Source organism: Epinephelus fuscoguttatus, linkage group LG19 (genome assembly GCF_011397635.1).
Source record: "Epinephelus fuscoguttatus linkage group LG19, E.fuscoguttatus.final_Chr_v1".
In the NCBI taxonomy this organism is placed as follows: domain Eukaryota; kingdom Metazoa; phylum Chordata; class Actinopteri; order Perciformes; family Serranidae; genus Epinephelus; species Epinephelus fuscoguttatus.
In genome coordinates, this window is record NC_064770.1 from 281,989 (window position 1) to 308,080 (window position 26,092).

A 26,092-nucleotide genomic window follows, 5' to 3' on the forward strand; every position below is an offset into this window, starting at 1 on the left:
TTCATACATCTTCTAACCGCTTCATCCTCTTGAGGGTCGCGGGGGGGCTGGAGCCTATCCCAGCTGACATTGGGCGAGAGGCAGGGTACACCCTGGACAGGTCGCCAGACTATCGCAGGGCTGACACAGAGACAAACAACCACTACCGAAACATATAGTATAATATTATACAAAAAAAATATATATCAGCCTGTTATGCTTGTTCCTTCCCTTGTCTAAAGATTTACATTTTTACAAATTTTGACTTAAGGTTTTCACAATTAAATCTATAAAAATTGATATTTTAACAAATTTCAGAGTTCAAATTATAGAATTCTTCAAAATCTAAATGCAATCTTTCTTTCTAAAATGCATAACACTGATCAGATTGATTTCAGAGTTAATAACTCATGAAACAGAACATAAATGTAACCGATTAGCATCATAATACTTTAGTTGATAACTCAATATACTTTATTTTTTACAAAACACCCAGTGTTTCGGTACTGACTACACTGTTTCGGTAGTGACTGTCCTGTTTCGGTAGTGACCGTTATTTTGTTTTTAAGGTTGCATCATATTTCCTCAAATGTATGCCTTATGGTGGGAATATTACAAAGACAAAGACAAATGTTTTGTGGTCAATAAAACAATTTAATTTTTGAGAGAGCAGATCAGATCAGAGTAGAGTGGAGCAAAGTAGAGCAGAGTATAGTAGAGTAGAACAGAGTAGAGCAAAGTAGACCGGAGTAGAGCAGAGCAGAGTAGAGCAGAGAAGAGCAAAGTAGAGTAGAGCTGAGTATAGTTGAGCAGAGTAGAGCAGAATATTGTAGAGAAGAGCAGAGTAGAGCAGAGCAGAATAGAGTAGAGTAGAGAAGAGTAGAGTATAGAGTAGAGCAGAGTAGAGTAGGGTAGAGAAGAGTAGGTTATAGAGTAGAACTGAGTAAAGTAGAGAAGAGTAGAGCAGAGTATAGAGTAGAGCAGAGTATAGTAGAGCAGAGCAGAATAGAGTAGAGCAGAGCATAGTAGAGTAGAGTAGAGAAGAGTAGAGTATAGTAGAGCAGAGCAGAGCAGAATAGAGTAGAGCAGAGCAGAATAGAGTCGAGAAGAGTATAGTAGAGCAGACCAGAGTAAAGCAAAGTAGAGCAGAGTAGAACAGAGTAGAGCAGAGTAGAGCAAAGTAGAACAGAGTATAGAGTAGAGCAGAGTATAGTAGAGTAGAGCAGAATATAGTTGAGCAGAATACAGTAGAGTAGAGCAGAGTATAGTAGAGCAGAATAGAGTAGAGCATAGTAGAGTAGAGAATAATATAGTAGAGCAGAGTAGAGTAGAGCAGAGTAGTGCAAAGTAGAGCAGAGTAGAACAGAGCAGAGTATAGTAGAGTAGAGCAGAGTAGAGCAAAGTAGAGTATAGTAGAGCAGAGTATAGTAGAGTAGAGCAGAACAGAGCAGAGTAGAGCAGAATAGAGTAAAGCAGAGTAGAGTAGACCAGGGTAGAGTAGAGCAGAGTAGAGAAGAGCAAGACTTTGGACCACAAAATTATAGGGTTTAACTACTGACCATTCCATTTTGTCACTACCGAAACTTTACCATAGGTTTCGGTATTGACTGTTTCGGTAGTGACATGATATTTTTCAGGATAACTAAAGAATGCTAGCAGTCACATGGATAACAAGCACATGTTTGAAGAGCTGTTCACACAGAAAAACATAATATTTTGCATAAACCCCCCAAATTTTTACATAATTGAAGAGAACATGTGTTCGGTAGTGACAGTTTAACAGTTACACACTGATTTTCAGACTTTGGAAGACATTTAAAAAATGATGGGAGTCAGCGACTTTCCATGCAGCCATCTGGGACAGGGGTGCAGTACTACCCCCCCTCTCAGAAATTCAGGGGTGTGGCTAAAATCCTTACTCAACCAGTGCATTAAAATTCTTGTTTCGGTAGTGACATGAAAACAAGGGACACTATTTTTTTAGCGTAGTTTCTTAATTTAAAAATTAATCCCACAATACATCTAAATCTTTCAACTGGTGTTTAAACTTAATCACAATCAAATTACACTTTTGAAAAAAATATGAAAACTGTTTTAAGTGTTATTTACATGAATTGAATTTAGAGGTCAGGGTTGGGAACAGCTGCTTCCCAATAGAAAGTACCCTGTAAATGGTGATTTTGTATATATTTAGCTTATCACTTTCTCATTTAATGTCCTGGGTTTAAATAGGTCATAACATAATCTTTGTAAATATCTATGTCTAAATATTCAATTATATCATTTTTGTTGTTTTTTGGTAAGGGACAGCACTTTGCACAAAATCAGTAGAATGCCCCAGATAACTCAAATATATGTAATAACTTAGGTGGAAAATGCTTTAACATTTCATGCAGCCTACATGCAGCCTCTCGGCTCTGCAAACGGTAAACAACCCCGCTGGCTTCTGTACGTGTTCCGTACGCAATCAGTGGAGCCCCAATGAATACGTCGCAACGCTACGCCGGCTGACGCTTACGTTTACAGCCACTTACGTTTGCAGCCGGGTGTTGCACCGAAATCTGTGACCGTCGGAATCTGTGACCGCTGTACAGCCATCAGAATATGTGACCTCTGTGTTTCTATCTCTGTGATTATCCCAAATACAAATATGTGTCCATATTAATGTGAGGGGATGACAGAAGGATTGAAAACAGTTATTTTGAGGTTTAAACTCACTATGCAGATTCAGTGAGGTCACATATTCTGATGGCTGTGCATCTAGCTCTTTACAGTTGAAGTTTGAAATGAAAATACATCTGTCCAAATACTGAGGCAATAACAGAGCACCTGTGTCGATGTTCACTCATTTATTAAACAGTGAATACATTATCACACAAAACGTTGTTATAATAAAAGTAATTTACAACATCTATCTACTTTCCATTGCCATTGTTGATGGCCACACACACACAAACAATGTGCAACATCGCCCCCCTGCGGTCACAGATTCCGACGGTCACAGATTTCGGTGTAGTGGGAGAAAGAACAGCGGTACGCATACCTGTTATGCTGCGAGAGGAGACGTGCGCCACGATGGCAAAACACACTAAAGAGCGCTCCGATGCGCTCACGGCCACGCCACAATGGCTCCACCACACCTGCACAGGCTCTGCCACGCCACGCCAGGCCACAGCCGCCACGGGGGGCGAGTGGAACCGGAAGAGAAGAGTGGGACGGCAGGTGTGACCAGACCAGTATATAAAAGGTGCGTGGCGCCGCCCAGCAATCAGTGGAACACCAGTGAAGCCAGAGCCCTGCACTGGGAGGAGTAAGGAACAGTGCACCGGCTACACTTGCAGATATATTTTTATGAGCTTCTTTTACATCTCTCATGATACATAAACTGAGGGATGAGCTGGATCAGAATTGATGGCATCATGACGAATTGTATGCTATGTAATGCTATGTTAAACACTTTTTGGACCAGAACATCTGGCTACCTGTCCTGCTCCAAATACTGGATTAAATATGTGGCACTAGAAGGAAAAATTCTTGTGCACTGACAGGGCAGGTCATTTGATCCATAAAAGTTAAAGGGCCAGTGTGTAATATTTGGCATGGTTTATTGTCAATCTGAATCTGAATCTGAATATTCTACCCATTAATATGTTTATATAAGTGTATAATCGCTATAAAATAAAATTCGTTTGGTTTTCGTAGCCTTATAATTATGCTTTTATATATATATATATATATATATAGCAAGGGCCTTGCTTTAGAGAGGTCGCCATCTTGCGTTGCCATGTATGTATGGCAGACCGAGCGGACAATTCAGCCAGCCAGAGAACGCGTTTCGCGTGTATAAATGAACCAACGAAGACAACGGAAGGAAGGAAGGAGGAGGAGGGAACAGCAGAGAGTGTTAGTAGCGCATCGATGGAGAGTAGTGAAAAGTTTTTTGCGAGGAAAAGAAGACGCAACTTCTCTCCTTGTGATGAACTCTCTGCGGCGCTTTTCCTCCTGATGATATATCTCCCCAACGATGGTAGCAGTAGCACCGAATCCCATTCTGTGCATTCAGCCTCTCTTCTCGCCCACTCAACATCAAACACATGGAGTTCCTCATCTGAGGAACTCTTGAAAATCGGGTTCAAAGTCGTCCATTGCAGCTACTATAGTCCGGAGATATCGCTAGGCTAAATAAACAGCTGAGCTCTATTTACCGGCTACGCTGTCAGTCAGTGTGTGGGCTGGAGGTTGGCGGAGCAGAGAGGGGAGGGGGGTCCCCACTCGGTATGGTAAACGAGTAGCCTATGTGTGTATGAAGTGTGTGTTACACTAGAAGAGTCAGAGTTTGGGACAGAGTCTTTTACCCCCAGGAGTGTTACCAGAGTTTTTGGAGTGCTCAAATAAACTGGCCTTTTTCCCAAACGCTCCTCTGGTCTCCTGCGCATTACAATATCGTAACATGGTTTAGATTTCTAAATAAATATTCACCTCGTCGCAAGATAGACCTGAAAAACTCGTGCGCAAGGCTTTTTGTCCCTACGATGCCGCCGTCATTTACCCGACGGGAGGGGTGAGCGAGTGAGCCCTGCAATCTAGAATTTGACCACTGATGTCACTGTTTTCAACCCATTTCACACACTGGCCCTTTAAGAGAAAATTAGAGAAGTAATGCCAGATTTCATATCTGATACGTGATTATCGTCTCAACAGCTGTCTGGTGACTGTTTAAGTGATGTACCCTGTTGTAAACAGGTGGTGTCGCCACACACATAAGCAGTTGTTCTGGCCCAAATTCACTGTGGCAATACTTGGCAATTCTGCATGTGAATGTAACAGTGTATATGTAGAACACGATTTGAGGAGATGTAATGCTGAATTTGAGAAGGCTTGATTTTTATTTGATTTTGCATGAGAAATAAATCCACAAGCTTTAAACTTTAAACTTTTCCCATGAATGCACACTGATTCATCAACAAATGCTGCAAAAACCTCCTGGCAAAGGTGGACAGAAGTTTTGCACCAAAACTACCATAAATAACATAAATGCTGCTAACTGACTAAATACAATTTTTTCAATCTTCACTGGCTCAGCCTGTCCCACTTTCACATCAGACATCAGCTAATACCATGTTAATTTCACCATCTTTTACAGTAGACTGCAGATATTTGCTGATCTGTGAAAGGTCAGTGCATGATTGCATTAAGACCCAATTCTTTTTTACTTCGCACAGCGCACTCATAGTGTTAGGCACATGCCCATTTAAAACAATATAACTTTGTGAATGACCTGCAGCTTTATACTGTAGTGCGTTAATATAGCAGGAAACATTCATTGCACTACAGTCAAGTGGGAGAAAGAAGACTGCTTTTCACTCTCTGTGCAAATCTCTTTTAGTCTGCTCTTCTTTAGTTCACGTAATTTTATTCCATCTGCTTGTCTTTCCTCCCCTGCGACATCAGATCCCAATTCTTCTCTGGATCTTCTTCTTCTTCCTCCAGTGTGCAGTCCCTCATCTGGCCCCAGAGTGGAGCCAGTCTGCCCTCTGTTGTCACACCCATTGGCTGAATGATCTGGTCTCTGGGTTAAAGAACATTTCATTGGTTTTTCTCTGATCCTCCAAAGAATATTTGTCCTACATTGTGGGCAATGCCATAATTTACACACTCACCGTGACAGTCTGTTGATCATGCCGATGAGGCGGCAGGCCTCCTCCTCCTTCTCTTCCTCCGTCATGCCCTCCATTGGGTCAGGCTGTTCTGCCTCCACCCGGCCAGTCACCAGGTTAATCCTGGCTTTGGCCTCCCGGTACTCCTCCGTGTCTGAGTCTGAGTCACTGGAGTACTGGGAAGCATACTGGCTGTCACCTGAATTCCTTCTTCCATTCAGCAGTCCCCGAGCTGCCAGCAGCCCGGCAGCGTTGCCATAACCCGTATATTTGACAAAGCGGCTAACTGTGAAGGGACATAGGATGCAAATGTTACTTTTTTGACACTGAAATTGTGTGGAGTTGTTCAGTTGATCTTTTGATGCAAAGTTCAAAAAGCTTTTTCATGGGTTTAACAGTAATTAATTGTAGCAAATTGATTTCACTTACAAATGGTACTTTGACCAGTGGTCATAAGTATGGGGTGCCGTTTGTAAAGTGTCTCACGCTGAAAATAACATCAACATTTTGCCACATTTAGCTTCAAACAATGTTTAAAAAAGTATTGTGTTTTTTTTAACGTCACCTTTTACCACATTTACAGCAATATTTGTTAACTTAGAAATATATTAAATAGTTAAATCTAAATATTAAATGTGGCACCTAAATGTTAAATGTTAAATCTAAATATCAAATCTAAATCTAAATCTAAATGTTAAATCTAAATATTAAATCTAAATCTAAATGCTAAATCTAAATCTAAATATTAAATCTAAATCTAATGCTAAATATAAATATAAATATAAATATAAATATAAATGTTAAATCTAAATATTAAATCTAAATATAAATCTAAATGTTAAATCTAAATGTTTTGGGTGAAACTAAATATTTAGCTAATATGCAAATTCACACTGCCGGTCACCGGAAGTACCAAAATAAAAGCTCGAGATGGTCAGACTGTTTATAGAATCAAATAACGAATTAAAACCAACTTATCGGGGGAAATGGACACTTGAACATACATTAGCGTGATAATAACTACCTAAAATAACAAGAAACGTGTTTGGAGAAATTTTATTTGACGTGTACTTTGAGTTGTTAGTGTCCCTTCTGAGGGAATCACCTTGTTTACAAATACTTCCGGGTAGAAAACCAGCGGAGTTTAGCAACATATATATATGCACATCTCACGTTTTTCACGTCACTTTTTTAAACATTGTTTGAAGCTAAATGTGGCAAAATGTTGATGTTATTTTCAGCGTGAGACACTTTACAAACGGCACCCCATACATAAGAGCCTCCACCATACTGCCCTACAAAGGCTAACCACAGTAACTATACTAAAGGCCTTTGCACACTGAGGCCAATTTTTTTTCAGATGTATTTTTTCATCCATCTCCTGAAAAAAGTGTAACACACAGAAACCTTGCCCACCAAGTCTTTTTTTTTTTTTTTTTTTTTTTTTTTTTGTTCTATGCGTTGCAAAATATTGCTCTCCACAGAAGTTATTTATCTGTCACCACTCTCTCTCCCCTCGTCCTGCATTTGGCACTGCAGCTGCATGAAGGGAGTGAGCTGTCCTCCGTCTCTGTCTCCACACCGTCTCTCTCTCTGTCTGTGTGTGGTCCACGTCCTCCTCCTCTGTCTTGTCACAGATGTGTCCCGCCGCCACATTTTCTTCACTAATTCTTGGTCAAACAACTCAGTCAACAACAATTTTTACACCATATTTTCTCAAGAACAGGACAAGATCAGATTTGGAAATTTGTCACAAGACAGAACAGATATCCATAGGTTTAATTTCACTCATTACTCAGTTTTAATCAAAACTTATTACGCTTAGTCTTTGTAGGGCAGCATAATCTTCTAATAAAGGCCTTAAATATGCACTTGCTGGTAATGGTCTGTAGGCAATGAAAAACTATGAATGTTTGGATAGAGTACACTCTTACTTTCCAGCATGCCAGCTCCAGTAAATAGATTAGTACAGAGCAGCATTGTTGTTGAGTGTTTTTTCTTTTAGATTTTATGATTAAAACAATCGTTAAAATTGGAGCAGTACTATCTAACAAAATTCTAGAGCAGTCATAGTTATTAGCTCAAATACTTGTCTTTGTTGATTCTTATGTGTTCATGTTTGCAGAGAATCCTCTTAAACACTTAGCATTATCAGCTGTTATCAACCACCAACTACCATGAAGAATGGTAGGCATGAATTACAGCCTACCTGGAGCTTCCCCCAGCAGCCTCTGTAGGACTCTGACAGCAAGAGGTCAATGTCTCTAAACTGAGTTTTTATTTGCCAAAACAGGTGTTTTAAGAAAAAATAATTTCACAACAGCCATGGGAGTAAATGATTCAATGGTGAACTGTGACTCTACCATTCTCTTTGCAGAGCACAAAGAGCAGCTCAGCAGCACAGTGCTTCACATCTGTGTCAACGTGGGTCATTAGGCGGACCAGCTGGCCTCTCAGTGTAGTGTCCTGCTCAGGTCGGATGGCAACGTCCCTCAGTGGAGGTAAGATCTGGGCCAAAAGTTGGGGTCAGATGAGAAGTGACGTGTATTGTCTCCAATGCTAACTAGACGCTAACACTAGACGCTAACTAGAAATTAGAGAGACTCTCATCTCTCTAATGTCTAGTTAGCGTCTAGTTCTATGGAACTTTATATGTAATGATGACCACACTCCCCAGCTGTCATGCATAAAGCATTAAACTTTAATAGCACAACATGTCCCCCTGTTTGACTGAACTATATTAGCTTGCTTGTACCACAAGCCTAAACTAGAATTACTGCCCTGCTGTATGCCTCCACACACCAGTCAAATTTCTCTCACAGTTTACATCCATGTCTGTGAAAACATGGATGCTTCACACATATCTTCAATTCTTCAATTATGGCCAAAAACCTTCACAAATGTCAAAGGCCAAGGTCACACTGACCTTGACCTTTGATCACCAAAAACTAATCAGTTCAGCACGTAGTCCAAGTGAATATTTGTGTAAAATTTGAAGAAATTCCCTCAATCATATCTTGAGTAATTGTGTTCACATAAATGAGATGGATGCAAGGTCACAAACCTTGGCCTTTGACCCTTGCACACCAAAATGTGATTAGTTCATCTTTGAGTCCAAGTGAATGTATTTGCTCCACTTTCGCAAAATGAAATTAAAAAGACACTACCTTTTGCCGTAAGTAGTGACGCGTCTCCCTGTGTACCCGAGAGCTCTCAGTCAGCAGATTCAGTACAGGTGTTAGTTTCTCCTTCAGCCTCTGACCCTGTATAACAGCACATTAAAGTCAGGCAGTTTCAAATATGACAGTATTGAATGGTCCTGAAATGGAAAGAGACCAAGTCATTACATAGCCATGTCTGTTTGAGTATAAAAAATTAAAAACTGGACATGTCTTTTTGTCTGGGAGCATATTTATGGGTGGATGCACACAAATTATATGCATGAAACACTGATATGAACTCAGGTTCTCAATAAAGTGGGCATAGAGAAGCATCCTTAGAGTTTAAGATAAAATCACACGTCAGCATGGTAGGTATAGGTATAGGTATTTCTTTGGCTCATGTGCCTCATGGAAATATTACCCAGCGGATGTTGCTACATAAACAGCAGTAAATATGAATGTTTACATCTACAGGATGATTCTTTCATTGTGTAACCAGTTGAGGAATGCTTAATAATAAAATAGCTCAATATTATATATTATATATATTAAAATTAATGGTAGGAGTGAAAAGTCTTCCTTTGGTTTTGAAAGCATTATGAATATGGTCTTGGGTTTGTGTATTCTTATATTTGTGGGGGGTTTTGTGTTTGGTTTGGTTTTCTGTGCCTTCTGTTCTTCTTCCTCCCTTTGTGTTTCTCTGCAGGGTGTGTGTGTGGCTGGAGCCATGGCTGGCTACTTGGTCCTGGGCTACAGATGAGGCACACCTGGGATTCCCTAGGATACTGTTTCTGACAGAAGTCCCCAGTTCGCCTCCCAGGTGTGGAAAACGTTTTGTCAGGCCCTGGGGACCTTGGTCAACCTCTCCTCCGGTTATCACCCTCAGACGAATGGCCAGACAGAGCGGGCAAATCAGAATCTGGAGGCCTCTCTGCGGTGTGTGGCGTCCCGACTCCCTGCCTCCTGGTCTATCCACCTGCCTTGGTTTGAGTATGCCCACAACTCCCTGGTTAGCTACACCACAGGTATGTCACCTTTCATGGTGGTGAATGGTTTCCAGGCTCCCTTATTCCTCAGTCACTGTTATGGTCTGGGGTTTGTGTATTCTTATATTTGTGGGGGGGGGGGTTTGTGTTTGGTTTGGTTTTCTGTGCCTTCTGTTCTTCCTCCTCCCTTTCGTGTTTCTCTGCAGGGTGTGTGTGGCTGGAGGCGTGGCTGGCTACTTGGTCCTGGGCTGCAGATAGGGCACACCTGTCTTCAATCCACTCATCAAACTCTCCATAAAAAGACTGGCTCAGACTCCAATACTCTGCCAGATAATTCCGTCTTGTTTGGTAGTGCTATTCAAGTTCCTCCAGTGTTCTTTCTCAGGATTTCTTGTCCGAGTGTTGTAACTGTGTTTTTTGTTAGCTCAGCTCACACAACGCTGTGCTAATCATTCTTTTTTTCTCGTGTCTTTTCCAGTGTTGGGTGCCTCACTGTGCCAGACTGCGTCCAGTGTTTTTTCCTCTTCTGCGGCCAGCCAGCCTCCACCATCACCCCCTGGCCCCCTTTTGTTTTTGCTTGTGTTTTTGCTTTTTTTGACCTAGTGTCATTAAACGCTGTAAAACTTCTGTTCAGTCTCTTGCTATTTTTCTGTTCAAACTAACCCAGACCTTAACACATTACCTTACTATTTCAAAAACAGAGCTGCTTATAATTTACTCAAAATGTAGATATTTTTCTCTTCTTAATAAGCCTATACTTAAACCAAACCACTTGCATGCTTTATTTCACATTTACAGATTTTGCCTTTCACTTCATTGACATTTATTTTAATACAACTTTACCATCCAGATCATCTGCAACGCAGCTACACACTGATAAGTTCAATCAGTTTTCTGTCATCATAATAACTGAATTTTAAGGTTCAATATTTAGCTGTAACATTTGTGATATTAAAATTATTAACAGTTTAGAAAAAGCATCCTGGTTTCCACCCATATGATAGTCTCAACACATGATTACACAGGCACACTCTAAGAAATTAGCACAGAGAGGATGAATATCCCAGGTTCCCAAACTTTTTTTGTTTTCCCAGGAGAAGGGGGGAGATTATATTGGGAAATTCTGGAGAATACAGAGATCCAAATTTAACAAAATTTTATAGTTGCCTTTTTATTGGTGGGGATTGTGAAACATTATTGTATGTTCTCATGGAGGCCGTTCTTTTTAAATGTGTTGTTACCATTTGTTTCATATGCTGTGAAAAGTGACAGGAGTCTGTATGCACAGCAACACTACAAATCTGCATTTATGTCAGATTAAGTTATTTTCTGAAGTCTTGAGCCCCGATCACACAGAAAGCATTTTAGCAGCTGGAGGCAGCTTTTTGTAATTGCTTTTAATGAGAATAAAGCTTTTTTCTTGCTGTTCCAGCACTATAGGCACCTGGCGCTCAGAACTCCTTGAGCTGAAAAAACCTCAACCCAGAGCGGAAAAGCGTCCCACGTCATCTCCGCTTTTTCCCATTGTGCAGTTAGATGAGAGGCGAGCCTTCTTTGGTGGTCACAACAGCAAGTTTACAGTTGGTAAACAATGGAGGAGAAACTAGTGGTAGCGGCTGCTGGATACTCAGAGCTATACAACTTTACGCACCACAGTTACCACCATCTCAGTAGAATACAGTAGGCTTGGAAGCATTTAAGTGCAGTTCTTGAAATGGCCATCATGGAGGCAAAGGTCCTGGACTGGCCTTAGTGTTGGGGAGGATCAATAATGTTGTAATTATTTTAGTTAAGAGTGGTGTACAGTAAGCTATTTTGGTGAAAATATTCACTACGGGTGCTTTCACACCTACCCTGTTTGGTTTGGTTCAATCGAACTCAAGTTCATTGTTTTCTAGTTGGAGCCTTGCCTTGTTTTCAAACTGTATAGGTTGCCTAAAATGAACAATGCAAGCAATATGACCAATATGACCACGATGACCAGCGCTAAAGTCAACCCATATAGTTGTTCCTCCATTGTGATATTAGAAAGTGTAGCATTTATCTTGCAAGTGTACTCTTCTTCAACATTTAGTTTACTTCCTGGATTTTTCCTGTAAGGAAAATTCTGATCAATCAAAAGCAGCTTTCTCATGCAAGGCATTTCATCTGGTCTGCTTGTAAATGCTACCATGAGAACACAAACCAACTTTAGGCAATTATGTAACTTTGTAACAAAATTTGTCCCTGATTCAGACCAAAGCAAGCAAACTCTCCGTCTGAAAGCACCCTAGGTGCATGCCATTTCATATACCAGAATTACACAGTATTTACTTCAACACACACTTGCCCTGTTAAGGTGTCTTTCCATAAACAGCAGCAATGTATGGACACAGTCCATGTTGACTCCCTCCCACTTGTGGGATGCCTGGTCCACACGAACAGACAGCAGGACGTCCAGACACATCAGCGGCAGTGCTGACAGGATGTTTACTGTATGTCTGTGGAATGAAGTCATAACCTTTTAAACATTACCATAAAAACCATTATCTGATTAAATACTTCTTAGCTGATCAACCTAGACTCCCCTTATCTGTTTTGTAGTTCCACATCTTACATCAGATGGATATAGAGGACATCATCGACTTTAGAATTTGTCTAATAAATATAGTTATGTTTTAGGGATTGGCATGAGTAAGCCAGTGTAAGTACACTGCTCTAAAAAAATAAGGGAACACTGAATGGTCACAGTATAACACCAAGTCAGTTAAACTTCAGGGATATCAGTCTGTTCATTTAGGAAGGACAAGTGATTGTGAATCAGTTTCAGCTGCTTTGGTGCAAATGAAAGTGACAAAAGGTGTGACGAAGAGGCAAAAACAGCAGCAGGACAGGTATCTGCTCCTTTGTGCGAGAAGGAACAGGAGGAGCACTGCCAGATCTTGACAAAATGACCTCGAGCAGGCTACTGGTGTGCATGCTTCTGACCAAAATGTCACAAACAGACTCCACGAGGGTGGCATGAGGGCCCGATGTCCTCTAGTGAGACCTGCGCTCACAGCTTGATTGGCATTCACCATATAACACCAGAATTGGTATGTCTGCCACTGGCGCCCAGTTCTCTTCACATATGAGAGCAGGTTCAGACTGAGCACATGTGACAGGCGTGAAAGAGTCTGGAGACACTGTGGTAAAGGTTCTGCTGCCTTTGACATCATCCAGCATGACCCGTTTAGAGGTGGGTCAGTGATGGAGCAGCTGCTGCTGTTAACCCGGCAGATGTTGAACTGACCGGGAAGAGAGCGATTCAGAGACTGTCCTCCAGTGCTGCATCTAACCTGTATAACCATTACAGCAGCAACAGAAAGTTTGCTGGGTTTTTTTCATGTTAACCTTGAATTTATGGTTAATAGGCTCACTGAAACATGGTTGTTCAGTAAATTAATTTCAAATTGCACTTGTTTTCTGTTGTTGGCCAATTTACATTTATATTTGCTATTCTTAGACTAGATTTTTCTTTTTCTTTTTTTTTGTGAGTACTTGAATGTGGAAGTTTAATAAAATGTCCATTCCTATTATGTTTAAAGGCACAAAACAGTGGTCTGACCCTTGGAGTTCCTCCAATGTGTCTTCTCCATCACATGACAGCAACAAGCAGTGGCGCAGCACAGCTGCTAGGTGACGATATAGAGCAGCATCCTCCTGAAAAAGACATGCCCTACTCTTTTTAAAAGGACACTTGAAAGGCCATTATCCACATAAAGGTCAGTTAACTTAACACTAAGTCTAAGAAAGTCTGAAAAAGATTATTTTAAAGCTTTGGGTGTGGTGTCAACCCAGTTTCACTTTGAAGTTGTCGAAAACTGGCGCTTGGTCGGACTTGAGTCAGACACAGACGAAAAAAATGCTGCCCTTTCACGTTGGCATGATATGCGGCCATTCACTGTTATTATTTAACTGTGCCCAGCCGCATCAAGGTGAAATGCAGTGGGATAACAACAAAAATTAAGTCTGAGTTGAGGTTAAGTAGGTTCGGTGGGAGGGGTGTGGATGGGTCCAACAACCACCAACTTTCACCTGGGATGCCAGCGTTTGTTTCCTGTAGGATTGTAAAGCCAGACCCTGTTTTCTTTCCCAAAACCTAACCACATGCTTTTGTTGCCTAAATTCAACTCACTCAATTTGCAGTGTTGTACTCACGTAGTGCATTTATTTTGAAAGAGACCGTATGCAAATTGTACATTTTCTGTGAAAACAGAAGTGTATTTTGAAAACAGACAATGCATGTAACAAGCAGATCACCAACCACACGTCATATCTCAGCATGGAAAGTGGATGACCTAACGTCAATATATGATGAGGTTTTAGTCAGAATGTGTTGGTGGTGTTTGAAAGACTTTCTGGCAAGCATTTACCAAAAACGGAAGGTCCAATCAAAGACACTGTTGAGTTACATTATGGGATATGTAGGAAGCAGGGTTTTTTGGAACTTTTGGTGGCTGTTGGTCTGGGTCTGGTTGGGCTTAGGAAGAAGGAAATGTGGAGTGATCACCTTATGGGTTGGGTGCATTGCCATTCTGGCAGAGGGTAAAAACAGGGCTTAGAGGGGAAGCCAGGTGCCAAAAGAGGAGTGGTATCAGTTAGGTCCAGTAAGGCTCTCCTCTATCTAAAGCACTGTTTCCAGAACCAAATACCTGGATAAGGGCTCGATTTTTCACCCAGGGTGAAAGGTGCTGGGGTGGGGATACTTCAGTGGACAAGAGGGTTGCCTCTATGCAACTGAGTGGACAGTGAAGGAGAAACCTGAGGGGGGTGATTGGGAGGAACAGTGTGACTGATCTGAACCCAAGTAATACTTAGCCATTGGACTTTTGTGCTAGTTACAGTATAGATTGCCCATAACAAATGTCATGCTCAAGCAAAAGGTGTTTCCAGTGTAGCTGGTACAAAAACTCTATAGGCCAAAGGTAAGTGTTTAACTTTGTAGTTTCATTACATATGCAACAATATGTTTTGGGTACTCAAGTAAAGAGCTGTAGATGTCTGGTTCTGGCACCTATCCACAAGGACTTCGATTCAAACCTCCAGAAAACTTTTTCTTGCATCCCAGGGGAAGCTGGGGACATGAAATATGATTAGGTCATTGTGTGGGCCTAAAGTTGTTAAAGCCTGTCATGGTAGTAGCCTCAGAACTGTCAAGCTGAAGCAGCAGTCCTTCTGGGTTTGATTGACCCAGGAAACTCTTCAAGCAGCAGACAGGTATGAAGAGGCCAAAGGGACTTTGTGTAGAAAGGGGCCAGTTGAGGTGGCTCAGGCATCTGATCTCGATGCCTTCTGGGGCGAGGTGTTACGGGCATGTCCAGCCAGTGGAAGGCAGACCCAGAACATGCTAGAGGGATTATATATCTCGTCTGGCCTGGGAATGCCTCAGGGTCCCCCAGAAGGAACTAGAAAGCATTGCTGGGAAGAGGGGTGTCTGGTGTACTTTGCGCAGCCCCTGCAACCTGGCCTTGGATAAACAGTTGAAAATGGATGGATGGATGGATGGATGGATGGATGGATGGATGGATGGATGGATGGAGATGTGGCATGGCAGTTAGTACCTCCATAAAACTAAAACTGCACAAATATGGCAACATTTTAGATTTAAAGCCAACAAAAGAGGTGTCCTAACTGTCCGCAGTCGATGTAGAGCCATAATTCATTCTGGCCCTCTCACACTCATACTTTCTCCTTACACATACATATATTTTCACTCTTCTTTCACATACATATATTTTCACTCTCACACACATACATTCTCCTTTCACATACATATATTTTCACTCTTCTTTCACATACATATATATTCACTCTTCCTTTACATACATATATTTTCACTCTCACATATATATATACACTTTACTTTTCAACACATACACATAGGCTGCGGTCGGAAAGTCTTTTTTGCTTAGGAAGGTTCCTAGCTGAGTGAAATGACCCGGAAGTATTTTAGTGGCCGCCATGATAAGAGCTGTTCGAATTCTCTAAACACTAAGGAAAGAAGGTTCAATGCTTCCTTTCAGATCTCCTTTAGCATAGATACATCGGACCTTCCTAAGCGATAAGGAGATAATTCCATCCCACAAGTCATTGCGGCGGCAATATTTACGCACCATTCACAAACTCTGATTAGGAAATAAAAAGATCAACATGACCGAGAAAGGAAGGAGATCACCATCTAAGTTACCGTTGTTTATGAAACATTATACATCTCATGCCATAACTTGTTCATATATATATATTTTCAACTTTCAACATTATGTTAAACTTAGATGCGAACTATGAATGTTTCGCTACTATTGGTGTACCCTCCGTCCATAGCTTTGTTTAACTTGTTTTATAACAGGATAAACAAATATACAAATATACAATGCATCATTTTAATTTTCCGATTTTCGTGTGAATGAGAAACAATGGAAATCCACATGCTTTTCCCATTTTCGTCTTCAAATGGCTAATTGATATAGAAATTAAACCAAAACCAGAAACCTACTTGTTTTTTGTCTTTATTGTTATATCTATATTATCTGCCCCTACTGCATCTCAAAACATTGGCATCGGCTATGCTTATGGCCTAGGTAGATAGTATTATCTAGACCTGCTCTATGTTTTGTTGTGATTTGGCACTATATAAATAAAATTGAATCTAAAAAAATAGATAGATAATCAATGAAGTAACGTTGCTGTGCCTCGTGCGTAAATGCGCATATACTTGGCGTATCTGGAGATTTAAATAATCAATGAAGTTACTGCTTCCCACTTTTTATTCCCCTGTACAGTGTTTCCCTGCAGAGCTACAGTGGAAGTATCATAACAAAAAGTACAAAAGACTGTAACGTTAAAAGATATCTGACTGAGGTTATTAAATACCTGCAGCACCCCCACCCCGCAGCAGAAACAATCATGGCTGTAACTAACTATGAGGTACCGAGGTAAATACCTCAGTTACTATTTCCTGGGATTTTTTATAAAAATATACATTTTACAAAAAAATATGAAAATCTAATTCATAGAAAGATCACAAATTATATTAACCGCTACAGCCGACAATCAGGGGAGTTGTGTTTCTTAAAAAAAAAAAAAAAAAAGGAGTTGTGTTTCTGCATATGAGGTCTCGTAACCTTTTCTGCATATGAGGTCTCGTAACCTTTAGCCTTACACGTCACGCTGCAGTGCGTCACGTGTATCAGCACTGACTGGACATGTTTTGGGGTGAAGAAGAAGAGATTCTCCGCGTGTGCTGAAACCTAAATGAGAGGTAAGGAACGAACTACGAACATAGGCTACTTGCCAGTTCACGCATCTGTCATGATAATAGTTTTGTTGAAACAAAAAGAAAACACTATTTTGCAGCAGCTGTATGTACTTGCCCAAGACAAATTTCAACTTGGGGGACAATAAAGTTTATCTCATCTCATCGTCATCTCATCTCATCTCACTGGCTAACGTTAGCTAGTGTAATGTAAGGAGAAGGAGATGTGTTGCACTGCGTGAGGCAAATGGTGGTCACACCAGATACTGACTGGTTTTCTGACTCCCACAGACCCCCCGATAAAGCAAAAGTGCACATTTCAGGGTGGCTTTTTATTGTGGCCAGCCTATGTAATATTCATGCTGTCTAATCAGCATCGTGATATGCCCCACCTGTGAGGTGTTATGAATTATCTCTGTAAGGGATAATGTATAGTTCTGAGGTTGTTATGGAGAAATAACCCCGACAGGATGTATGGAACCCCGATGCGAAGCCGAGGGGTTCCATACATCCTGAAGGGGTTTATTTCTCCATAACAACCAACCAACTATACATTATCCCACTTAGAACACGGCTTACGAGTGAAATAATTAATTTGAAACATAATGTTGATCAAAATACGACATAAACAAGAGATTACGGGGCGGGTTTGTGTCGCCGACTCGCGGTGCCACAGAGACGAAAGGAGAGCTGTGACACTGGGTCAGAGTTTCTGATCATGCAGGGTTGCTTTTCAGCCACGATGTGGATGGAGCCTCTCCTATTTTTGTAGTCATATCTGTCATAAACAAGGAATTACGGGTTACGGGGTGCGTCTGTGTCATGGAGTCGCCAGACTCGCCACCGAGACAAGCTTAATAAACGGCCGTTGCTATGGAGTCCCCAGCAACGGTCTGCTCCACGGAGCAGCGGTGGTCTGTCGAGAAATAGACACCGCAGAATGTTGGTGACTGACCAATCAGAATCGAGTATTAGACAGCCTTTGTAAATAAGAATTTGTTCTCAAATGCTTACCTGGTTAAAATTGAGATAAAAAAAACAGTATTACTTGTCACATTTGCATTAACTGATCATAAGTCTGTCTGTCTGTCTGTCTGTCCTTTTTATGTACTTTCAGTGAGTTGAACCCTCTGGAGACAGGACCCAGACAGCCCTCCAAAAGGTCAATAATAGCCTATATATCTAAATCTGAGAGTGCCAAAAGTAAGAAAAAATAAAGAATCCAGTCAACAACATTATGTGATTGTGTATTTGTGTAATTGCACAGTTTAAAACACTATTTATTTTACTTTTTATTCATAAATAAGTGCTCAAAATTTTTTTGTTCACGCGCTTTGTGCACTCGCATGGTTTGTACCTCACTAGTTTCATAACCCTGGTTACGGCCCTGGAAACAATAAGCACGTTTCCCCACAAAGAGAGATGCTGTTTGCATTTATGCACGAGGCACAGCAGCGTCCCTTTTATTATTAATATTATTATTATTTATTATTTATTATTTATCTGTCTATCTATGCAGTTGGGGCACATAATATTGATTTAAAAATAAAGGCCAAACACAAGTTAATTACTGGTTGTGGTCTAATTTCTACTCCAATTGCCCATTTGAAGAAGAAAATAGAAAAAGCACGTGGATTTCCATTATTTTTTTTATTCACACGGAAAAACAAAATAATGCATTTAATATTTGTTTATCCTGTTATAAAACAAACAAGTTGAACACGGCTGTGGACGGAGAGGACATGCACCGTAACATATGCTCAGTTTACACCAGTCATTTATTCATTTGAGCATTGTTGTATTGCCAGCCTTTAGTAATATCATTAATTCATTTAATTAATTCACTACTTGGGATTCAGTTTGTGGCTGGTAGCCTATATTCCTTTTTTTAATTGAATTCCGACCTTAGTAATTAAACAATATCTTTCACCGCGTTGTCCATGTTTATATATCCTGCATGAAACAACACAATGAGAACGTATGCCCCATATGTTCTCATCGTGTGCATTTTGTAGTCCATCTTCAGAACATTGTAGTTTCACCACAGCAGACCCACGTCAATAACACCCTTCTCAGCCAATCACAGCGCAATAAATTCTTCTTCTTCATTTGGTTTTATGGTGCGTTGCAACCATTGCTCATTAGGTGTATACCACCACCTACTGTACCGGAGTATGTAGACGATAAATGGACTGCCTTCCGTTTCCACTATACTCCTTCCGTTTCCACTATACTCTCACTCACACATGCATACATTCTTCTCTTACATACATATATTTTCTTTCAACATACATACATTTTCCTTTTACATACATATATTACTTATAGTATTAAATGTATACATGACTGTATACATTGCATGTGCATGAGAGCAAAGTGTATGAATGTGTGCATAAAATATATGAATATGAGAAAAATGTATTAATGTATGTGTTCAAATATATAAATATGAGAGTGAAAATATATGAATGTGTGAGTGAAAATGTATAAATGTGTGAGTAAAAAATATATGAATGTGTGAGTGAATATGTATAAATATGAGAGTGAAAATATATGAATGTGTAAGGAGAATGTATGTGTGTGAGAGTGAAAATATATGAATGTGTGAGTGAAAATGTATAAATATGAGAGTGAAAATAGATGTATGTGTAAGGAGAATTTATGTGTGTGGGAGGGTGAGAATGAAATATGTCTTGTATGGCCCCTCAAAAGGAACAGCTGATTCAGTTAAACTGGGGAATTATCGACATGATTACTTCTTATTTCATTCCAAAAACCTAAATAAAGTGGCAGCTGACTGGATGGAGATGGAGATGAGTGTTTCTGGAAGGCTAATTGTCCATAGCTAATAACAAGCTTAGCTTGTTATTAGCTATGGACAAGCTTGGCTGGCTTGGCTGTAGCCTATTGCATACATACATATATGTCATTTCCAGTAAATATTGCAACATGAAACATTTGTTTTCTCTTTAAAGTAACATTACATTGTTACATTGTCATCTGATGACATAGTTTCTCTAGATGGCATTGCTCTGGCCTCTAGCACTACTGTAAGAAACCTCGGAGTAATATTTGATAAAGATTTGTCTTTTAATTCTCATTTAAAGCAAACCTCACAGACTGCATTTTTTCATCTGCTTAATGTTGTGAAAATTAGGCCTATCCTGACCCGAAAAGATGCAAAAAAATTGGTCCACGCTTTTGTTACTTCTAGGCTGGATTACTGTAACTCACTATTATCAGGTAGCTCTAGTAAGTCTTTAAAAACTCTCCAGCTAATTCAGAATGCAGCAGCACGTGTACTAACAGGAACTAAGAAACAAGATCATATTTCTCCTGTTTTAGCTTCTCTGCACTGGCTCCCTGTAAAATCCAGAATTGAATTTAAAATCCTACTGTTAACTTAAAAAGCTCTAAATGGTCAGGCTCCGTCACTGGTGAGCTGGATCTCTTAGAGAGCTCATAGTGCCATATTATCCCACCAGAACATTGCGTTCGGAGAATGCAGGGTTACTCGTGGTCCCTAAAGTCTCCAAAAGTAGATCAGGAGCCAGAGCCTTCAGCTATCAGGCTCCTCTCCTGTGGAATCATCTTCCTGTTGCGGTCCGGGAGGCAGACACCGTCTCCACATTTAAGACTAGACTTAAGACTTTCCTCTTTGATAAAGCTTATAGTTAGGGCCGACTCAGGCTTGCCTTGTACCAGCCCCTAGTTAGGCTGACTTAGGCCTAGTCTGCCCTTTAATACACCAGGCACCTTCTCTCCTTCTCTCTCTCTCTCTCTCTCTCTGTCTCTCTCTCTCCTGTTACTGCATCTTGCTAACTCAGCCGTACTGCATGTCACTAACTCAGCTTCTTCTCCAGAGCCTTTGTGCTCCACTGTCTCGCAGGTTAACTTATATCGCAGCGGTGCCTGGATAGTGTCACGTGTGTGGGTGTGCTGCTGCCTCGTCGTGCCAGATGCCTCCTGTTGCTGCTGTTATCATTAGTCATACTTCTACTGTTATTATACACATATGATTATTGTCACATATGTATACTATCAGATATTAATACCTTCAACATATTGTACCACAATACCCAGAATTATAACTATAATATTATTACATTCATTAATGTTATTGTAAGCTACTGTTATTACCGTCTGTCCTGCATCTCTCTCTGTCTCTGTCTCTGTCTCTCTTTCTGTCTGTCTTTCTGTCTCGTTGTGTCATACAGATTACTGTTAGTCAATTAATTATGTTGATCTGTTCTGTACGACATCTATTGCACATCTGTCCGTCCTGGAAGAGGGATCCCTCCTCAGTTGCTCTTCCTGAGGTTTCTACCATTTTTTCCCCCGTTAAAGGGTTTTTTTGGGGGGAAGTTTTTCCTTATCTGCTGCGATTGTCCTAAGGACAGAGGGATGTCGTATGTTGTAAAGCCCTGTGAGGCAAATTGTGATTTGTGATATTGGGCTTTATAAATAAAATTGAACTGAATTGAATTGAATTGAATTGAATTGAACTGAACATTACAAACATAGGAAAGTAGGAAGTAGACTACTCACCCATCTTTTAAGTGGTGACATCTCAAGTCTGATCTGGAGTACACAGCCTATAGCTATGTGGTTTGTTTAAGCGATGTAACAGAAGCCAATATTTAATGGATTCAACATGGACAAAGAGCTCTGATAATATGCAAGGCAAAACAGTTAGGACATGGAAACATTCTGTTCTCACTCAGGCGGGCTGCTAAGTCAAGTGTGACACCTAGTAAAATTCGGTATACCTGTCCAGTCCAGTGTTTGGCATAATATCAAACCAGTTTGATTTTTTTTTATATATATCGGCCCAACCTTAATGATTACAGCATTGTACGACATCATCAGAAGACAGTAGAATAATAAGACTTTGCCTTATGCCGAGTTCAGACTACACAACATTTTTGTCTGTTCTGACAGTCAGTATGTCAGATTAGGCCATTATGGAGTCATAAAATCTTGCTGTTATTATTACAATTGTTATTATTCCTATTCTTCTTCTTCTTCCTCATCTTCTTCTTCTCCTTATTATTGTTATTATTATAATTATTTCAGTCACTATGCCTGTTCATTTCCCAGCTGAACTGTTTTTGTAATAACATAAAAAGTGCCACCATATGGCAGGAGCGACATTTGAAATACCAATTGCAAACTATGCAAGTCACTGAATCCTCCACAACAAGTTCTTGCAAATGTTTCACAATTAAAGCATTTTAGAAAATGGATTATCTTAACTGAAATTATGAGGGACTTATAATTTTAAACAGATATAGGAAATGTTGAGTTTGAAATGATGGTGCAATGCATTAACTTGAACAGGACAAATAGTGAATTAAAAAAAAATAGAAAAATACAGAGGGAATGAGAAATCCAGTTTCTAATGTAGTCTGTTTCAAATGAAGCTAGTACCCACTGCAGTTTTGGTAAGTAAAGGCCCAGACACTATTTGTTAATCTTATTCCTTATATCCTTCATTATGAAGAAACAACATTCTTTGCTAGCTTGATGCTAATGGCAGCACTCACTAGGTTACTAAAGTGCTTCTGCTATTTCATGCCATCGTTTTTCCTTTTTTACTCTGTTATGGTAACATCCGTAGAAGAAATATCAAAAAGTCTGAGGTGTTGTTGACATACAGTTGTTTATGGCAGCACATCACTCAGTGTTTCTATTGGTCAAAGTGAGGGCTGTGACGGAAAAGTCATGTAAGCACAGTTAAACATTACATATCTGAAAGGGGCTAAACAGAGGAGAGCCCTTTCTCACTTAAATTGTCAAATCCACCACCAACATTAGGGTGAAAACAGTGTGGGTTTCACTAGTTTCTTTGATCCAACTGAGGGCATGGTGTTTTAGAGTTGAAGCTCTCTATGAAATTCAGTAGTACTGTAGTGAGATGGTGAGTTTGTGAGGTGTTAAACTGATTTGTGTGTTTTCAAGGAATTACCTCATCTGGCTCCTGCCTGTGGGCCATGTGGGTGATGTTGAAGAGTGTCTTGAGGATCTCAATGACATCCAGGGACATCTCCTTGGACATGGGAAGGGTCATGCTGTCAGTCAGCACCTCATATCCCTCACCCCCCCTCACAGCCAGGCACTGCTCCAGGGCTTTGGTCAGCACTGACACTCCACGCTCCTAACAGAGGCAAATAATCCACTGATGTAAACAACCCATCCATGAGATTGAGAAAAGAAATTTTTTCACTCCAACCAGGAAAGACAAGTCATGCACAACATTGCAGGTCTACTTTTGTATGATTTATTGAGACCTTTTGTGACTTATGTTCTGTTCAGTGTTTGACAAAATATGGCATTTTCAGAGATTAGGGAGTACTACAAAAATATACTGTATGATGATAAAATAAACGTTACTTTGATTTCAACAAAGGGATGTAGAGGCTATGATGTAATTATTCTGATGTTTTATCCTGATCACAGAATGATTATTAGGCTATGTGACTCCAGCAGTGGAATTTTCTCAAGTACTGTACTTAGTTAAGTACAATTTTGAGTTACTTTGAGGAGCTTTTTCTTATCTGCTGTGAGGGTCCTAAGACAGAGGGTGTCATATGTTGAAAAGACCCCCAAGGCAAATTGTGATATTGAGCTTTATTAATAAAATTGAATAAAATTGATTTGAATTGAATAGACTATTTCAATTTTTTGCTACTTTAGGTTATAATTCTACTCTACTATATTTTGGCCACCAATATTAAACTTTTTACTCCACTACATTTATTTTACAACATTAGATACTAGTTACTTTGCAGATTCAGATTATTAATACAAATTAACTCAACCATTACATATGATATGTATACTATGGATAAAAGTAAAACCTTATTGATCCCTTGGTGAAATTCTCAATGTCAGGGGATGTGGTAGGACCCAAATACAGCACAGACTCACAAATAACAGTTTGTAATGTCTTTTATTGAAAACTCTCTGCAGGTTTAATTGTGCATCGGTAAGATCAACAGATAACAAGTAACGCCGGATTTCCACTGGATGCATGTCCGTTGCGGAACGGCAGCGCTGGTTATCCGCTGCGTGCTCCGCCGTCCATCAATACCCACCGGCTGCGTTTGCTGTGCGGTGCGGTGCAGCTCCGCCGGAAGACATCTCAGTGTACTGCCATGATTAATATCTCCTCGTCCATGGTGTTCATGGGGTGAAATGACGTCTGAAAACCTCTGACCTGTTGACTTCAGGCCTGCCTCTGCCCATTATGTAGTTTTTAAGGTGTAGTGCAGGGAAATATGATCCGCCGTGAACACTGTGTATTTTATTTTGAAAATTAACCGGATGTTTTATCGTGTTTCTGTGCACGACTTCCTGCCCCGCACGATCTGCTCTGTGCTGAATTGCTGCGTTGTGCTCCGGCGTCCGGCAAAAATAGAAGTCCTTCGTATCTGTTGCGGAGGGCTCCGGATTGCCGGAGCTGAGACGGAGCCGGAACGCAGCACAGCCGCAGCCGGTGGAAACACGCACATTGACTAGAATGGAATCCTATTGGCTCCGCTGCCGTGCCGGAGCGGAGACGCAACCAACAGGCATCTGGTGGAAATTGGCCTTAAGTATGGACTGGGTTCAGATGGGTATGCACAGTCTATCGTCCTTGGGTTTAGCTGATTTCTTGAGTGGGTTTAGGTCAGCTCACATTCACAGGATATAGTTTGTTAGGGGACGTGTGAGCAGGAAAAGTGAGCCAGTGAGCAAAACTCACTATTAACAGTTCAGAGTTCAATGGGGGAATCCAGGGAACGGGGAGCTGGCAGGTAAGTAGTGTTGTTTTTGGCGGCCTGTTTTAATTTTAGTTTTAGTCTAGTCTTTCTGTCAAACATTTTAGTTTTTATTAGTTTTAGTCACGTTCATACTCTTTTTTGTCTAGTCAAGTTTCAGTCAACTTAAAGTCTGAGCATTTTAGTCTTATTTTAGTCAGAATAATCAATGACAGTTTTCGTCTCGTTTTAGCTGACGAAAACTGATGACATTTTAGTCTAGTTTTAGTCAATGAAAATTGTATTTTAGTCTCTTTTTAGTAATGCAATTCTATTATACCCAGTCAATATAGTATAAGTACCTAGTATAGTATAACCAAACCAAAATTTTCTTTTCTAAATTAGCTCAGAGCTTAGAGCTAAATATATATTTATTTATACAACAGTTAGTTCCGACCGAGTAACGTGATTGGACGAGAGGCATTCCGTGAGTGCTGATATAGAGTATAAAATCACTGGGACTTGTAACAGTAAAATCACTCCGCTCACAGGTGTTATAAATACAGCTGTTAATTAACCAACTGTCACAATCGCTACATTGACACAAACTGACACTAGCGTTACACCAAGAAGATGGATATTTTCCCCAAAATTACATTTGAATTAAATTATGAGAGGTCGTCAGGAGAGGACGAGGAAAAGGAAAGCCAGGACTCTTCTGTGCAGACCTCCAGGTGTGTTTGTGTAACATCAGCAGACCTCGACAAACTGGAGAGGAGCAAAAATGAAGCGAACATGGTCAGGAATTATCAATGATCATCTGATGAGGTACTGATGAGGATGAGGGAGAGTGGAAGCTGAATCCGGCTGTGCCAACATCCAGGTTTGCCAACGTTTCATCAGCCGAACTGGACAAAGTTACACAGTTGCAGATCAATGTAAATACAAAGTAGCTTGTGAGTTCCTGGTGTGTGTGCTGCGTTGCCTGGCAACAGACTGGGGGAACTGTTTTTTTTTTTTGCGGAGCTACATAACATACTTAAATAATTTATTTCATCACCTTTTGTTAACATTTCCTTACTCAGCATTGCTGTTTAAGCTGTTGTTGAACTGTTGTATAAAAGCAATATTACATGAGAGTGAGTGATGTTGTACTGTATATCGTCATGGCTGTAATCTGTCCACGCAGTGCAATGCACAACCTAGGAAACAGAAATACTGAAAAAAATAATTATAATAACGCGACTAAACATTATAACGTTATTTCGTCTCGTCTTGTTTTGAGACATTTTAG

General features: G+C 40.3%; 1 protein-coding gene across 1 annotated transcript in view; it reads right to left on the reverse strand.

Annotated features, from left to right (window-relative positions):
• Positions 1 to 4,925: 4,925 nt before the first annotated feature.
• Positions 4,926 to 26,092, reverse strand: part of si:ch211-195b15.7 (synembryn-A) — a 52,022-nt gene continuing 30,855 nt past the window's right edge. The window contains exons 5-11 of the mRNA XM_049561394.1: positions 23,025 to 23,213; positions 13,370 to 13,464; positions 12,113 to 12,263; positions 8,804 to 8,899; positions 8,000 to 8,144; positions 5,640 to 5,922; positions 4,926 to 5,548 (exon numbers count right to left, since the gene is read on the reverse strand). Coding sequence (XP_049417351.1) covers positions 5,392 to 5,548; positions 5,640 to 5,922; positions 8,000 to 8,144; positions 8,804 to 8,899; positions 12,113 to 12,263; positions 13,370 to 13,464; positions 23,025 to 23,213 — 1,116 coding nt within the window. The 3' untranslated portion in view covers positions 4,926 to 5,391. The remainder of the gene's footprint in view (positions 5,549 to 5,639; positions 5,923 to 7,999; positions 8,145 to 8,803; positions 8,900 to 12,112; positions 12,264 to 13,369; positions 13,465 to 23,024; positions 23,214 to 26,092) is intronic.